At 45.0% G+C, this 18,558-nt stretch overlaps 1 protein-coding gene across 14 annotated transcripts in view; it reads right to left on the bottom strand.

The window, feature by feature from the left end:
• CD44 (CD44 molecule (IN blood group)) overlaps positions 1-18,558 on the bottom strand; it is an 81,598-nt gene that overhangs the window by 45,825 nt on the left and 17,215 nt on the right. For all 14 annotated transcript variants that reach the window (XM_017678456.3, XM_017678455.3, XM_017678457.3 and 11 more), the window contains exon 2: positions 1,413-1,578. In XM_017678456.3, coding sequence (XP_017533945.3) covers positions 1,413-1,578 — 166 coding nt within the window. The remainder of the gene's footprint in view (positions 1-1,412; positions 1,579-18,558) is intronic.

Raw genomic sequence — 18,558 nt, 5'->3', positions numbered from 1 at the left:
CTACTGGCCTAGTCAGGGCCGTATTTAAATAATTAGTCTTGGGAGTAGAATAAATGGATCTACTAATTGGTCCTCCTTCATGGCAGCCTCCTGCTCAGGTTCAGTAGCTGTCTCCCTTTCTCCGCCCCCTTTGCGTTCCCCCAGACCTAGCTCTGACCACACGCATGTCTCTGTACATCTATCTGCTCTTTGTCTTGGAGCTAGTGCTGCTCCAAGCGTACTCTCTGCAACAGTGGAATATCCTGTAATCTATGTTGTCCAATACAGCAGTCACTAGCCATTTGTGGTCAACTGAGCACTTGAATCAGCTAGTGCCTCTGGAGAACCAAAGTTTTAATTTGATTTAAGAGTTAACTGCCACTTTATTAAGGGTAACCTGTGGCTAGTGTCTACCATACTAGACAGTGCAATTTCAGAATAAAGATTTCCCTGTCCTTTTCAGCAAGACTCTCAGCTACCACTCATAATGGGACTGCATTACTCTGTAACCAAAGACAGGGGATAAATATTTTCAACTTAAATTTAACGGTTTCCATAAGCAGTTCTGCAGCTTGACTTTTAAAAAGCAGTGTGTGTACACTGAAGAGAAAAGGGAACAAGGCCGCTTAATGACATTGCACTGCAAAAACAGACGGGGTAGCTGTAGGCGAGCGTGGAGACCACAGAGCAGTTGCTCAGACTGCCCAGAGCTCTTCTAGTGAAAACGAACCCAACCAAAACACCGCACCATGGTCATCCGCACTGCTCACTCTTAATATGCACCATTGACCACAGGGCCGTCAGAATTCAGAAAAACAAGGCCTCCGTTTGCTGTGATTGTCTGGAGCAGAATGGCGTGCAGGGGACTCAGGCAGCATTGTGATGGGTCCTTCCGCAGTCTCTCCAACTGCATCCTAATCACTGTAATAACATATCTGCATAAGTTTCAGGGCCTTTTGTTTTTTATTTATCCTCTCAAACCAGAGCAACACAGAAGAGAAACAAGAAGAGAAAGCTGTTTGCAAAACCTGCTTTGAGCCAAGTGTGCAGGGCCAAGACTCCACCAGGTACACATTTATTTTAAACACTTGTACTTGGTTTCTGCTTCCTTGTTATTCTGACAATGATCTTGCATGCTTCTTCAAAGCTGGGAGAGTAGCTGTTGCAGCACTTTAGGCAAGAGGATTCCAACTATTGACCCTTAATGGCCTCCTCTGGGCAATCCCACTATGATTCACAAAGGTGTCTCTAGTGGGCCTTCAATTCCAGCCATCACGCAGGTTCCAGATTGACTTGGCAAATTAATAGGTGGGGCCAACCCTTCAGGCCATCATTCGATGTTCAGCTGTCAGGGAGGAGCCCACCCAGTTGGAAGCCCCGCCCCCTGGCCCCAGGCCTCCAGCTTTTGCAACAGGCAGGTGCTGGTCTCCTACCTGCAGGTTTCAAACCCGATGCTCAGAGCCTTCTCCATTTGGGCCATGGTGGGCAGGGTGCTGTTGAAAGCTTTGCAGAGGTCAGCAGCCTCTGTGCGTGAGATGCTGTACCGATCATTTTTCTCCACGTGGTATATACCTGCGTATCGGCAGGTTATATTCAAGTCTGTGGGATGAAACAGAGGCGTTAGATTCTTTGGCATAAATAATTTGGGAAGTGTAAGAAGTTCACTTTAGGATAGATTCATTAAAAATTCATATTAAAAAATAAAACCCTCTCTACTGGCCAGAGCCTTCGACATTCACTCCAGCGTCCCAAAGCACCATTACATTAGGCTGGAAGGCTGACGTAAGACAGTAAAGTTGCAGCACGCTTAGATTCTCTCCATTGATTTCTCCACAACAAAGTTTTAAAACATCATGTGATTTATTCTGATTATTAAAGCAATACAAACTTGGGGAAAAGGGACAAAATTCAGGTAAGTAACAAAGGAAAAGCAGGCCCACCGCTAAAAAAGCTACTGAACATTTTAGACATTTTGTTATCTCTTCTTCAGTGTTTCTGAATATGTGTGTGAATGTGAAAATACATGTATGCTTGCATAGTTATATATATGATACATAGACACATAGAACATGTATATATATATATATATATATACTTGCATTGTAAAAATAGTACTAAATATACAGTTTTAGATTTGGGAGTCTTTTTTCCCCACTTGATCTGATATTATGAGCATTTTCCCACAATCGTCTGGTGTCGGTCCCTCCAATGGCTTCAGACTGCACTCAGAATAAATTTCCTTATCATGACTGATAAGACCTACAGGATCTGGCTCCTATCTCCCTGTTTAACCTTTAAGTAGCTCACTCTGCTCTAGCATAAAGCTCTCCTTCAGTTCCTTTGGACATTCTGGGCCCTTACCCACCTTAGAACATTTATATCTGTTTGGAATGTTCTGTCTTCAGACCATCATATTTTTGTTTATCAACTCCAGATCACCTTGTGCTAGAGTCCTTCCTGGGATACTCTTACCCAAATACAGTGTCCCCCTCACCCCACTCTACTCTTGGGTCTTCACAGCAACTTGTTCATTTATCTCTGCATTTAGTTATTGTCCATCTGCCCTTTTTGTGATGAAATCTCCAAAATGCAAACGTCTCTAACTTGTTTACAGCTGTTTCTCTAATACTCACAAGAATGGCTGATAAAGAGTAGATGCTCAACAAATATTTGTGAAATGAATGAATGTCTCATTGCAATTTCCTCAAAAACATACTTTTAACATATTGACAGATCCAAGACCTTTTGTCTGCTCCCAAGGATTAGTGGCATTCAAAATGAAGCTAACTATCAAGTGGATCAAGAAGGATTTAACCCAAGGACTTCTGTGAGTTTTGCCATCATTAATCTGAAAATTAGGAGCTGAAAAACCATTTGGTTCTCTCGGATCCTGTGTAACAATCTCAAAAGACTTTAATTGGAAACTCATTATTTTTCCAGAACTCTATTTTCCCCATTTGCACGTGAGTAGATGTCAATACCAAAAAGTTAGGTAAAATCTCCTGAAGTGTGTGATTCCTCCTGAGCACCCTCTGAGCCCCCAAAGCAGTCCTTCTCTAAGGAAGCTTACTGGCCTGTCCTCTGGGCTGACCACACTGCAGCCCACGTGCCAGGCTGGTCACCACTGTGTTAGTTATGAGGCAGGTCTATATTCAGACAGAACGGGCTTTAACTCAGACTTTCTCACTTGAGCAGGTCTGGAGGTAGTCAGGCAGATTTTGCTTATCAACAAGAAAACTCGGGCTCGGAGTCATGAGCAGCTCAAGGAAGTGAGAATCTCTGTCCAGAGCCTGTAGTTGCCTTCCTGAATCCCAGTTGTGGTTCTACATTTCTCAGCTGACAGCTGGGGGAGGGGAGGCCTGTACTGCAGTGTTCCTGCACCTTTGGGGTTCTGTATTGTATCACCTTCCAAGAACTCTGAGAGGTGAGATTTATGTATGTATGTGCATATTATTTACAGACAAGGAAACTGAATCTCTGAAAAATGAAATGACTTTTCAAAGTCACCCAGCTATTAAATGACAAAGCTGGAAATCCATCTCAGGTCTGTTTAATGCCAAAACCTATGCTCCAAACCACTTTGCCCTGTGCCTTACTATCCTTTCACGTCATTAAAACAAGTCTTTGCTCTATCGGGGAGAGGTGCACCTAAACAATTGTTCCCTAATGGCAAGGACAGGGTCAGTAATACTGAGATATACAGGCAGCAACTGCTTTCTTCTTCCTGAGGAGGCAGCAGCTTCCAACTACTAGCAAACACTGTCTGACAAATGCAAAATGAAATAAGAGGAGTGTTGAACTTATGTATTATCTTTCTTGACTTTGAAATTAATAAAAAAAGAAACAGAAGTAGAACTTTGAAAATACATAAGCCAATTATCAATTGGGCTTCTTTTCTTTGTTTTGCTAGCATGTAGCTGCTTTTAGAAAGCATCAGAGCTAGGTGAGATGGAGAAAATGTGCTTTTGTGCAATTAAACTCCCGTTGGGTTTAATGGAGTCCTTCTCAGGCCACTCACACAACACTTGGCTGATGAGACAAGGGAGCACAGAGAGGGAAGCACACAGGGTCCTTTTGAAATACTGTTTGTTTTTGCTGACATTTTCAGCTTCGGCCTCGGTTGGCCAATCTTAGCAGAGGGAAAACTGTCACACTGGGTGACAGCCCTTCCGGGAGCTCCCCTTGTCTCACATGCAAAGGGAAACAGAGCCTCCCAATCAGCTTCTGGGAGGTGAGGCTGAGAGGGGACTTGAGCAGATGCCAGAGAGGCGAGCTGCCTGTCACCGCTGGGCCAGGTGGCTGCTGTCACTCCTAGATTAAAAATAAAGTCTGAATGAAGCATGGACAGTAGTTGGGAGCTGAATGGCAGTTTCTGTCTTATTAAAATTAGTTCCACTTTGCCACCTGGCACAGAATATGCAAATGCAAAAGGAACTGATTCAGACTGAGACTTTTGAGTAAAATCCCTTAAGTCCATACTGCAGCAGCCACATCATTTTATAGACAATTCACACATGCGTTGTGTGAGTTTGTGTATACGTGTGCATGCAGGTAGTAAATGCGTGACTGTGTGTGCTGTGGTTTGCCAAAACAGGAAGAAACAGATAAACTGAACATCCGCCTTATTAGATTTCATGGCTTAAACAGAGCCTGACATATGGTAGTATCAGCAAAGTGCTGTTGAATGAATGAACATATTTTATGCAAAGTGAGAATTTCATTTATCTTAATCTCATGACTAAGGTCCAACTCCCAACCCTGATAGAATTCACCACCTAAAGATTGCAAAGATGGTGCGAAAATCTTCATTTCAGGCCAACTATCTGCATGAGTGTTCACAGTTCTTGAAAGGGAATAAAACTTCAGAGCTGTGTATCCGTTAAGTCTTGATAATTTATCAAGACTTTTCAACAGGCTTCCTTAACACTTACGCAAACTCAGAGTATGACTCCAAGGGATACAAATAATACCAACAGCAATAGCAACAGCTAATACATACTGTGTACTTATTATGTATATGCTGGTCACCATTCTAAGCAAGTACTAATTCATTTTATCCTTAAAGCGACTGTATGAGATAGGATATATTACTATTGCCAGTTTTCAGATAGGGAAACTGAGGTACACAGAGAGGAAGAAACATGCTTGGTTCACAGAGCTAGTAATAATGGGGCCAGGATTCAAATCCAGCCAGGCTGACACCATAAGTCCACAGGCTTAACCACTAGGTTACTACTACTAACCCCAATTTCAGTGACTTCTTAACACATCTCATCTTCCCCAAAGGATAGATGAACATTCCCAAGGCTTAGGGAAAGTTTAGAGAAAGGTTGAGGCATGAGAAGCCATGGGCCACAGATCTCTGGAAGGGAGGGCACCAGGGTCTGTGGCCATGGCATTTGCCACACTGCAGTCCCTTGCTGAGAAGATATCCAGATGTCAGTATGTCTCTCCTGAGAAACAGAGACCTCCACGATTCAGGATCTGCTGTGAATCAAAAGGCTAATATTAGATAGCCAATTGAATCTCTCAAGCAAACCTTTTCAACTGAAAATAAATCAAGAGTGTTTTCCATTGAGCCCTCTAGTCTCCAATAAATCTCCTGTATCATGTAATAAATGAACTGTCTCACGTCCCTCTCTCTCAGAGACCCAATGGGCAACATTAACTGAAGCCACTTGCATTCAGGGAGGAGTCTCTCAGGGAGAAATGCCAGCTGGGCCCTTAGGGTGCTCCCTACTGTAGGGCTGTCAGGAGGACAATGGGGTCATGGGGCCCTGCACCAAAGGATCTCTTTGCCCACACAGGAAGAGGCCTTCCATGACCTGTCAGGAAGACTAGAGAAAGGAGCTCTCCAAGAGAGTATCCTTAGTGTCCACCCACTCTCTGGCACCAGGTTCAAATGAGGGTTGGTAGTTCAGCTTGATTTGGACCCTCCCAAAGCTGAGTTCAAATCCTGACATTGTCACTTGCTCCAGGTTATACAGCTAGTGAGTTCCTCAGCCTCTCTGCCAGTCTTCTCCTTGGAGGGTGACAATACCAACCTGTCAGGGTTTGTGGGAATATTAAATGAGCTGAGGTACATAAAAAACTTGATACAGAGTTTGGCACTGAAGTAGAGCCAATAGGTGTTGCATACTTGTTTGGTGGCTTATATACTTCAGCTAATGTAATTCTCACAAAAATGCTATGAAGTAGGCATTATTACCAAACCCATTTTAGAGACAAGGAAACTGAGGCACAAGGTAACTTGGCCAAAATCATCCAAGTGGGAGACTCGGGGCTCCAACCACTGTGCTATGCTTCCAGTTATGCTGAGTTCTGGGTACATTCATTCTTATGTGGATAAACCATAGCTGACTCATAACACTATTAACCTTACCTGTATTTTCCACTAAGCCTCAGATCAAGGAAAATAGAGCTCTTTAATAAAATCAGCCCAGAACGTTTCAAAACCTTCTCTAGGTTGTAGGGCCTGAGAAGAATAGCTTCTTGGTTTGCCTCAGTCATTTCCCAAGTGGTAGAAATCACAACATCCTGCTGAGAGTAGAGCACTGTGTAATTTTTACCCAATGCGCCATTATCTACATGTTTCCAGACTTTCCTGAGAGGTCAATTTGGGGGTGGGGGGTTGGGGATGGTCACACAACTTGACTAGAGATGGAGCTGAGTGACAGGTGGTTTTCAACTTGGAATCCACAAGTCTTCAGGGGACTCTGTAAACCTGTGACATTGTATGCAAAACTATGTGTGTGCATGCATGCTTGTGTGTGTGTGTAGGTGTCTAGGTGTTTTGATGGGGACAAGCAACCCCTGGTTTCACTAGTTTCTCAAAGAAGTATGACATGAACAGGAAAAGAATTATAAGAAATTACTATTTCCAAGGTCTCTCCAGTAATTAGGAATTCCAGGATTCTGGAATTTTGGAACTTCCCTGTGGGCCTCATGACAGCAGCCACTGTATCTCAGGACAGTACTGCACAGAGGAGGCACATGCTGAACAAATGAATGAGGAAATGAAGGTGTGAATGAATGAGCAAATATTCTCTTTCTCTCCCCCAGAAGCAAACTTGTGGGTGCAAAAATTTTACCTCTCAAGTCTATTCCCCCCATCAGGTCTAAAGATCTACCAGCTGAGCCTATTGAGAATTCCCTATTGGACACTTCAAATGTCTTTAACATGAAGCATTTGCTTCTGAGAACTTCTGCCATTTTCCCTGAAAGCATAGGTTTCAGAGACCAGCTTTCCATTTTCTAACTGGCTTTGTCTGTCTGAACTTGGGAGCTGCCATCTCAGCAGTGGGCATGGCCTTTTCACATCCCAAAACTGAGCCATTTCTGAAGTCAGATGTCCTGAGAGAGGATGCCAGACATAGTGTGACCCACGTGAAGACCATCAGAAGACAATCTACAATCACATGGAGTCCACAGACTCTAAGTTCTCCCAACCAGACCTATCCAGATGGTCCAAAATGAATTAATTTAATTTCTACCATGAGACACCCAGATATGCCTGGTCCCTATATGTCATCTCCTCAGGAGGCATAAGGCAGAATTAGATTTTCTCTACTGATTTGGTTCCAGAATTGGCTATGTGTCTGGGGAAGTTGCTTTTTCTTGAAGATGGGACTCAGGTCAGTTCCTATGACTCAATAGCTTGTGTAGTTCCCACAGCCAAGGTAACAACAACTGTGAGCTCATGGTCACCCAGAGCCTACTCTGGGCCATATGAGGGTTTCAACACTTTCCACCTAAGAATTCATTTAACTCTCACAACAATCCTATGGGATAGGCATTATTATGATCCCCATTTTTCTGCAGGAGGTAACTGATTTGTTGAGTAATCTGACCTGTGACTAGGGAATAGGTTTCAGGCTGGGAAGTCCGACTGATCATGTTTCACTATTAAATTGCACCTTGTGTTTGGGACAGATGCTAAAAACCACAAGAAACCCACTTATTCTCCCTGTGGCGTTTCAAGTGCGAAGAGGTGAGCGTTAGAAAAAGCTCTGGGGGGATAAAAAAAAGCTCTGGAGAGAGGAATTTGAGCTTACTGAATATTATTTTAAGATCAGAGGCCCCTTGATTCTGAATCGTAAAGCTTGAAAGGGCAAGACCCTTTGCTCAAGAACATGGTGAGACCTCAGTGGAAAACCCTCACTAGTGGAACTTCCACCTCCTGAAGGTTCTGAGGTTCACTGGCTTTCCCCAGCAGAAGACTATTCCCTCTCTCTGATTCTACCAGTGCTCGTCCCAAGGTCCCCTTGGAAATTTAAAATCCAACCCCAGGGGAGCCTAAGGCCTCCTCTGCCCTTGATAGTTTGAGGGCTCTGGCGGAGGCCAGGCAGGGCAAAAAAAGAGAGAACCTACCTCAGGACTCAGGGGCTGAGGACAGCAGACCACAAGCTGTCCTTGTGACATTTTGAGATGTCTACTGCCCAACCAGAAAGTCTCAACAAACCACACTAAGACAGCAGGCCAGTGGAGCATGGCACTGCAGGATGAGCACATCTGACTCCATGAAGCACCTGCAAGTCAATCACACACAAGCTTCTAGGGCAGTAGCAGCCAAGAGTACTGGTGAGCTTGCCACAGTTTTTATTTTTATAGTGTTCATCATGAAATAGCCAGGATTCTGTTTTTATCTTCTGATTTGCTGAGCTCATGTCTGAAGAAGATTGTGCAACTCACAAGCCTAACTGAATTGATTGTGATCAGAGGTAGGGAGAGAAAAAGCCAATTTTTTTTAAGCATTATTGCTAATTGGATCATCTGTTTTTAAAGCCAGAAGGACAACAGAAAGCTTCTAACCAAATTCTCTTGAGATACAACAGAAGACAAACAAGAAATCCAGAATGTTCCCCCAGGCAGTTATGAGAAGAGCAAGACCTCAGGGGTCCATAATTGTTAAGATTCCTGACTCCTAGTCCAGGGCTTTCAGTACTGAACTGCTTTTGTAAGAGGCCTGAGCAAGCTGTTCCCAATAAAGCCACAATCCACTGTTTAATGGGACATGAAGAAGTTAGGCTATTCTTCATTTCTTTGATTGTTTGATGTCTTCGAAGCCCACAAGTTTCCATCTGGGAGTCCTCCTAGCTAATACAGCCCCTGCTGCCATCCAGGCCTGCCAGTTCCGAGGGCTGGCAGCCTTTCTGCTGCCCCACATCACTTGCCCCCACCCCCTGACGCCCATGTGATGGGTGCCTGGTGAAAGGGCCCATTGTTCAGCATCTACTTCTGAATGAGGCCAGAATCACACTCAGTGGCCAAATCGCCTTTGGCTGCCCAGTGCAGACCATGAATCTTGAGTGACTCAGTCTCTCCCGGAATTGCCCAGAGGCGGTGAGGATTTAGTGAGCAGAGGAAACAGTCATATACCATCATACCCAGAGAAGTTCCTCCAGAGTGGGTGCTGGCTGCCTTCAACTGAGCTATTTGTTTCTTGCAACTTAGAAAGGAAATGTGCCCCAAGTCTTGGTGCCTGGCTATACCCACTGACCTCTCGGCCTCTTGTCTGTGGAGCATGGAACCTATCACGAAACCTGAACCAACAGAAGCCCATCACAGCCACACTGTCAGAGTCCGAAGGGTCCTCTCAGCCACAGCCCTGACCTTTCAGTCAAAGCCTCCAAAAGGCCAACCCAAAGAAGCTCTTGGGTTTTTTTCACAGAGTCTCAGGGAAGACCCCACCCCCAACTCCCAGTGGGGCGATGGGAACTAGCAGAGGGGAGACGATGAGGAGAGCCTGTTCAGGCCCCACTCCTGACCCTGGATCCAACAGGATCTTTCTGGCCAGGAGAGTGTGTCCCAGAGCTGTCACCTCAGTACACAATTCTTTAATGTCAAGTGGTCTTTAGTGAGTGAGTCTCTGGGAAGCTGGCTAAGGGAGAGAGACCATAGTGTAAACACCTGCATGCTGCCATGGCGACCAGAAAATGCCCAGCTCTGTCCTTGCTACCTTTGTTTGCTTCTTTTTTGGAGCTTCTTGGTTTAGCAGATTGACTAGCACAAACCCAGGATGTGGTAAACAAAATGAAACAGCATCTCAGAGGGCCCACAAGGGGTTTTTCCTACTGCAAGTAGGAAAAAAAAAAAGGTGTCCTACTTTGTTTTGCAACTAGATATTTTTTCTAGGGTACTTAAAATTACAGCTACCTCACCTCATCTGTGTATAGCTTTCGCTCAGCTGTGCCACCACACTTGGAGGAGAACTGGCTGACTTTAGTTTGAGGGAAATATTTCATGACAGAGGCTGAGACTGTCACTCCTAAGTAGTAGCTTAGCTGCACTTTGGAATGGTTAGTGGGCCACTGACATGCCCCTTCCAGGAGGAAGGTCAACTGGCTCCAGCCTAAATCCTGTTTCTTATAAGCTATGTGACCTTGAATAACTCACTCCACCTCCCAGTTTGTACCTAGCCTATGAAATAAGGGATGAAATAACAAGTTAGAAAAGGCTTGGAGCTTGTGGGACAGAAGGAGGAGGAGGATCTACACACCTGGGGTAGTATTAAAATCTCAGAAAGCTATGCAAAAATCCATCAGTTAAGATGAATTTGGACTCCAAGTCCTGCAGAACAGATGGATCAAAGTCCAAGCAAACTGCAGTCATCTTGCAGCAGAGGAAGTGTCCTTCTATAGTTACGAAGCACTTCCACATTCAAAAGCAGCACTGGGAGGCCCATCAGGTGGACACCACAGACCCATTTTACAGATAAGGAATGAGAGATGCGGAGACTTAAAGTCCGAGAGAGTTTGAACAAAACCCAGACCTCAGTTCAGATTTTCAAGGTCTTCTGACTGTCCCCATTACCTGTGGTGCTGTCCACTCTGTCGTGGGTTGTAATCAGGCAAAGGGGGGAAGCGGCAGCACTCAGAGAGAAGAGTGATGGTTTTCAAAGGTTTCCAGGCTTTCCTCCCCCACCCCCGCCCCCTGGTGGCTTAGGCAGAACCACAATATTTAGGATGGATAAAAACCAAAGCTGCCGCAGCAGGCGCTGGAGTGAAAGTAGAGCAGCAAACCCCAAGCCCTAAATCCGCCAGCTACTCATTCTTGCCCAGCCCCCACCCCACCTCACCAAAGGTCATTTCACCTTCCACAATGCTCTAGGCAGCTCAGGGGAACCCTCTGGAGACCACTGGCATACAGGCCAAGCATCGCAATGATAATCACCTCTTAGCAAGGCCTCAGATGTGCCAGGAGCTCCACAGCATTTGGAGCCCTAAGAGGGTTAGTCACTCCACGTGATAGCTATGGAAACAGAGGGTCAGAGCATTAAGTAATTAGCACAGGCACAGGGCTCTGCAGCTCAAAGGCTGCAGCCCAAATGAAATGCAATTGTGTAAAAATGCTTTACAACTGACAGAAGCCTAGGATAATTATTTTTGAATTTTGTACCCTCAGTGTCAAGAATAAAAACACACCATAATGCAAAGTTCTCTAAAAGATTGCCCCTCGTTCACCCAGTAGAGAGGAGGTAGCAAAGTCTGAACTTCCAATCCTATTCTTAGGGACTGAGATTGGGGAACAGTGGACTTGGCAGGAAGTACAGAATCAGAAACTCAGGGGAGATGTCCTACAAGATGGAATCATCCAGATGGAGGGAAGCAAAGTTCACCACCAATTTCCTCAGGGCCAGCATGACCAGAGTCCAGGACATCTCCATCTTTGATTCCATTTCCTCTTGCCTTTCTCTTTCAGCATCTTCTGAAGTAATAAGGAAAAGATTTTAGAATTTATGGAGCTGCCATTCTGTGTTGGACATTAGTCTAGGTGCTATAACAGATGTTACACTATGTGATCCACAGAATAGTATTAAGAGGTCAAATTATCATCCCCATTTTGCAGAGCAAAGAAGCAAGGTTCAGAGTACATCTGACTTGACATTCCACTGTAAGACTGGCAGAGCCAGGAGTCAAACCCTGGGATGATACCTGGTCTCTGCCATGAGTTAGCCAGACGGTTTCCCAAAGCCACAGCTCTCTGCTTGCGGCATGAGGATTCTCACCCTGGGAGCTGAATACAAGTGCACTGAGCCATGCACAGCTCCTACAGATCCCACTGCAGAGCCTCCACCTAGTTCCCCAGCAAAGAGAACACTAACACAGCACCTGATGTAGACAGGGGTCAGCGCTAGCTGTCTAACACTAATTATCTCATTGAAGCCCCACAATAAGCACCTGAGACGTGTTATTAATGGCATCAAACCTTATTACAAGTAAAGAATTTGAGGTTTAGAAAGCTTAAGAAAACTGTCTAAAATGTACCTTTAGAAAGTCAGCTTGACCCCTTCTCTCTTAGCTGCTACACACAAATGCCTTACTCCTTGCTTAACTTGAAAAAGATTCCAAGTGAACTGTAGATATGCCTCTTAGTTTGAGCATCACTGGGTTCATGTTTGCTAGTGCCATGCAAATAGAGCTGGTAGATGGGAGCTGGTCACTACTGTCTCCTCCAAGGAGTAACTAACAGGCCAAATGAGATGGGGAAAATTTCACAGAAAAATCACTCCTGCACTGGGACTTAGGAAGCCTGTGTTCTAAACAGGGCTTACCATTTCAGAACCACAGTCAGAGGAAAAGCTTGATGAGTGGATTGGTTTTCTGCCTCACTGTGACAGTAGGTCACTACCTCTGCTCTTCCCATGATGGATGGCATCTGGATCAGACACGCCTTATGCTGATAGCTTTTAACCTCTTTCCTCCTCAGCACTTCAATTCATAGGAGGTACTATGCTAGTCATACTTGGATGGGCACCAGGTGCCTTGCAATACTCAGTAGACTCTTCCTCTATCACTCAAAAAAATCATATCCAGGGATAGTGGATTAAAGGTAGTGGTGTGAGAGAGTGTATATCAATGATACCTTAATAAAAAAAGTCATATCCAAATGCAAGTGAGTGAGCATGTAAGTTTTTCTAGGAACTGAGTTTGCTGTAGTTTATAAGAAAAGAAAGTCATTCATTGGCTTTTAGTTGCCAGTAGCCCTGTACTTAAATGCACATACAATCAATCCTGATCTACAAGTGGGTTGAGACAGAAAAAGAATCATGTGTTTAGGTTACCCCTTTCCTCTTCAGGTATATCAGCAATGAAATGATGGAGCTGTAAAAGTATTTATTTGCAAGTATTGCCAAGTGACTAAGGAGAGTTACAGATTTCCACTGAATCTGAATTCAGAGGGCTCAGAAATCATTGGGACACATTTTAATAACTCAATTTCTCTTTTCTCATTCTCTGTGTGTATGTAAAGTGCTAAGGTAAAGAGGGGTGTGTGTGTGTGTGTGTGTGTACACATGCACATGCAAAAGGCAGGGTCTCCTTCCCAGTCCAAGACTATTCATTCTTTGGATGCTCTTAAGAGTAACACAGACATTTCAAAGCAGAAGCCCTACAAAGAGAGAGGTTGGATTGTGGGGATATTTTTAAATATCTGGGCCAAAAGATTCCAGAATCAGTAACGTTCCAATTGCCCCGTGAGCTAAGAGCTTATAATTCACACCTCTTCCTGAGCTTTCAGTCCGTGAAATCTCAGCTGTAACAACAGATGCCAGTCTCAGATGCCAGGCTCCAGAGAACTCATTTCTGACAAGCTTTCAAATCCGACTCGAGCCACAGGGTTTGGACCCAAATCTTTACCATTTCATATTCAGCTGGAGTGGGCCAAACACAACTCTTCCCCTTCATAAGGGACACAGCCCAAGCAAAGATCCAGGAGGCTGGGAAATGGAGGCAGTTACAAATGACCCTTCTGTGAGTTTGCCAAAGACAATAAGGCCTTGATTTTCTTTAAAGTAAATGGTCATTGAACATGGCAAGAGGTTACACCTGGTGAAGGCCTAAACTCCTCTCACAGCAGACACTGGAGAGGTGCTCTAGAACAGGGTGAGGACAACCGAGCCTCTTCTGATGAAGTCTGTGCCCCCACATCACCATTAGTCCCCCAGAGCCCAGTGCAAGGAGTCAATTCAAACCTCTAGACGACACAAGTGTTGTGTACCAGATATGACCCTGGGTGCTGGGGAGGCATATAAGGTGCCTGCTATCAGAGAGCTTACCTTCTAGTGTGGGATGACAGATAGTATATAGGTAAATAATTAAAGCATTAAATAAAGCAGTTTCAAGGACTGACAGTGCTACACAGAAAATAAGAGGGAATTCGGCAATACAGAAGGACAGAGGGCTGCTCTGTCGGGCTATCTATGTGGTCTGACACTCACTCTTCTATAAAATTATAGATGTATTTCACATATTTATTATGGGGCTTCTGATAGATCAGATAACCAGCAAAAGGAAATGCCCTCCCCATCATACACAGATCCAATCAGATTTGGAATTCATCTTTGCCATCTAAGGTCCATATAGAGGTGTCTCCCAAATTGTTATTAGCCCCACTAGGGCATGGCATAAGGTATCTATTCAAAGTACTTTCTAAAAGATACAAGTGTTATGCACCAGATATGATATATCTCCCCTGGGTGCTGGGGACACATACAAGGTCCCTGCCTCCTTTCAGAGGGCAAAAGCTGTGACCACTGAATGACCTGGTTCATGGGATAAGAGTTCCATTTGGGTTCCATTTGGGTCATGAGCTGGGTACCAAGTTGGTGAAAGCGGGGTACATCTGCCCCTTCTGGGTCTTAGTCTGAACTTCAAGGGGGCAAACTGAGCAGTATAACAGAGGATCCCATCAGGGTGCAGCCATGAGATGTCCACTCACAGGCCCTCTTCAGGCTTATAAGAATCTCCTGGCTCCCTGGCATCTTCAGCATCCCTTATTTTACAGTTACTGGTAACTAGTGACTGGTGTGATTTATCCTGTGGTATTGTAAGATGGCACAGTGGCCATGCACACAGACTTTCATATCAGGCTCGTATGGAATGTTAAGCACCCAGGTTTTCTTAACCTTGAAGACTCAGTTTCTTCATTAGTAAAGTCAAGGCGATTTCTGCCTCATGGAGTGTTTTAAAGGATTAAATGAGGCAGTGTAGCCAAAACACTTATCAAAATACATGACGCCTAGTAAAGTGCCTTGTATTCAATAAACATTAACCAGTCATCTCAAAGACCAAAGTGTATTTAAGGCAGCTTAAATATAAAGTGCCTCTAACTCTGACTCAATTCTTGATTAACTGGTCAGCCAGTCACTGTATCCTTGGTAACAGCTACTTAAGACCTCCAGTTAATTAGGAGCTGGAAGCCTAATTATCCAGATAAATAAATAGATAGACAGATAGAAATACAGATAGATAGATAGAGTCCATCTATAAAACACCCATCCTAGGAAGGAGCCCGCCTCGAGTGGTACTAGTCCACACACAGTGGGTTCTGCTGGGACCATGCCTAACTCATCTCTATACCCCCAGTGTGTGATATATATAGTATGGTGCCCAAGATAAGTTTATTTGGTTTAGTAGGAGCAACTTCAGGTTAAGAGTCGAGCAACCTGGGGTTTAGTGATGGACTTCTTACTGAGAAGCTCTCAGTCCTTGGAGAAGTCACTTTACCTCCCTAGGCCTCAATCTGTTGCCAGAAAGAAGCTGGATTTGATGATCTCTAGGTCCCCGGCCAGCCCAACCCTCTGCCTCCAGAAGTTCAGATTTCTCTCTTGCTCTCCAAACACTGCACGAGCCTGAAGGGCTCCCTCTTGCCTGCAGGATTGTGGTGCTTCACTCCGGAATCAAAGCTGCAGTGGCGTGATGAATGTGTCAGCCAGGGGGACTGGCCAGCAAAAAGGAACAACAGACAAAACAAGAGAGTGTTACCAGCATCCTGCTCTCAGATTACACCAAATAAGCACCTTCCAACACACAGAGACTAGCAAGTGCCCCCTCAAAGATGGAGGGAAAGAATGGTTTCAATTAAGAGAAACACGGCAGAATTAACTGATTTCCTTAGAGAGACTCCTCCTAAGTTATTACAAACAGCCCTAGTGCTCCCTGCAGTGGATTTTGGCATCACAGGCCAAATCAAACCATTCTTCAGTTATGAGACAATCTTCAGGCGAGGTGCTGCCCAGCAGCCCCCACCTGCACAATTGTGAATCAGGCGGCCGCTGTGACAAGTGGGAAGAGGGAAGCTCCCCCCACCTCCTTTCCTGAAGATAACTCTCAGCAGTTCTAACTTGTTTCAAGGTCTTTGATTTTCCAGGAGCCAGCAGAATCCAGATTCATAGGAAAAGAAGATGTCTTGAATTTTCAAAGCCTCTAGTTCTGGAGATGGAGGGATGACATGAACCCCAGAAAGCTGAATGGGAGCTCCTGGTGCACTAGTAAAGGGAGAAGAGAGCTCTGAAGTGAATTCCAGCCCCAGCGTGTAAGAGCTGAGCCATCTTAGGCAAGTTACTTCACTGCAGTTTCTCAGCCTGTACAATGAATGGCTCTGCTGAAATTCAGTCATTCACTTATTCAGTGGATGTTTGCTGTGTGCATACCTCAAAAAGAAGTTTATGAGAGTTGGATAATAAATATATGTTAAGCAGCAACACCAAGTTTGGGTCATAAGAGGTGCTTAGTAAATCTCAGTCTTTTCCCTCTTCCCACTGGACAATAACACCTTGGACATCTGGCTGCAGCTCTCCCTGATGCCATGCAAACCCTGGGCTCTAATTTACAATCATTTCACACCATGAAGAACCGTTTGTGCTTTTCTAATCTTCCATTTCAGCTCAAACAACTCCGCAGCCACACACACTCTCATGAAATTAAAAGCAAAGTGAGAACCCAACACAAGTGTAAACACTCTTATTAAAAGGTGCAACAGCCTTAGTCACCCCTGAGGTGTGGCCGGGAGTGGCCAGGTCTTCCTTTCTTTAGAGAAGAGCAGAACTAAGCAGTTAAAGGCAATTAAAGGTATTTTTGGAGATGAGAGAATTGAACACCCCCATCATTGATGAGTGGGCACTTCATGCCCTTAGAAGCTGGTCCCCCATCCACAAGCAGGGAGTTCCAAGCTTGGGCTTCTGAGGAGCAAGTGGGCACCAGGAAACTCCCAAACTTCCAGACTGAGAAGGAAGCTACTGCATTAAACTGCCCCTAAGGGCCCTTGCCTACTCCGAGGCCTGGGAACAGCACAGTAAAGAAACACTTTTCCCCTGAGAAGGAGGAAAACACCATGTCCTCCTCCGGCCTAACCATGACTGCCAGGATGGAAGGCAAGAAGAGGCTGATCCTGCTGAGACAAGCAGCCTAGGAGACTGACTGTCATTGTGCAAGTAATGACAGGACCTGGAGTGCTCTTCCCCATTCACTTTCCCCAGCCGCTGCAGTACCGAGGCTCCCAGAACATCCCATCCTGCTTGAGCAGCTCGGCCGCGCTCGTTCCAGTAAGCAACACGTGGGTGTCAGCCCTCTGCTGTGCCCTCCTCACCAAGTTAAGTGAGATTTCATTGGCTAATGTTTTACCTAGAAATGAACTGAAAATCTTTCAAAAGCAGCTGGAAGCATTTCTCAAGGACAGCAGGAGTGAAGTTAGGGCTGAATGGGGAAGGTCCCAGGTCTCATAAACACAGTGCTCTCAATGATTCCTGATGAATGCCAACCAGGGGTATAGTCCTTACACATCCCTGCAAGTAGGTTTTACTACTTTTTAAGGATGAGAAAATTGAGGCTAAGAGATGTTTTAGTAAGTTGCGTAAAGCCACATAACTGATGAGAGGTACTTGAACCCAGGTCTAACTCTAGGACCCACACTGCTTCCTGAGAGCCAGACTACCAGACTCAAGGCCCTTTGTGCAGCCCTTACAGCCTGTGCTTGGCCCAGAGACTGAACCACGTGGACTGGAGTAAACATTCTCAAATCTAGCCTTTAGAAGCAGTTAGGAAACCTGGCTCTGAGAGAGACAATTTTCTACTGGCCTATTTGAAATGAGGCCTCTTTCTGAATGTCTTCCAGGGGGCCTGGGAAGCTCATTTGGAAAAGAAATCAAATGATTTCTTCCAAAGTTTTTAACAAATGCAGAATTCAAAAATGGCTGTTGACTTTAGTTTCCCTACTAATATAACGAACAGGAAGCTCAGATGGATGATAGGGTACCTTCCCTGTACCTGGGAAACAGTCCCTGAGCAAGCCTGGCAATTAGCTGCTGATGTGTATTTGAAGGAAGGAGTGCAGCCCCAAACATGTCCCAGAAGGGAGCCGCCCAGAGCCCCTCCCTCTGTCCCCAGCAAGAAGAGTCCCGACTCTCCAAAGCTTGCTCTCCAAACCTTGCCCCATCTTTCCTACCCCTAAACAGAAGATATTTCCTGCTTGTCTTTCACATCCATCCTGAGTAGCCAGACATCGCACAGATGCAGCTTCTCTTCAAGTGCCCTTTCCGGAAACCATGGAAGAAACCGTTTCTTAAATGATGCCAGCCAAGGAAGGGGGTGGGAATTGGGGTGGTGCACAGCCCTAAAAAGGAAGAAGAATGAAAGAAGATGTGGCCTGCAGGTGACTGTCCTTTGCTTTTTGAACACTTGTCTCTTATTCCAATAGGAAGATGACAGATAGATGACAGACAGATACATACATACACACAAATATCCATCCAACCATATGCAGACAGATAGCTAGAAAAGTTCGTTGTTAGAATTGAATTTG

The sequence above is a fragment of the Manis javanica genome, chromosome 11 (genome assembly GCF_040802235.1).
Source record: "Manis javanica isolate MJ-LG chromosome 11, MJ_LKY, whole genome shotgun sequence".
NCBI classification, from domain to species: domain Eukaryota; kingdom Metazoa; phylum Chordata; class Mammalia; order Pholidota; family Manidae; genus Manis; species Manis javanica.
Note: the sequence above shows the minus strand (reverse complement) of the source record. Positions and strands in the feature narration are given on the sequence as shown.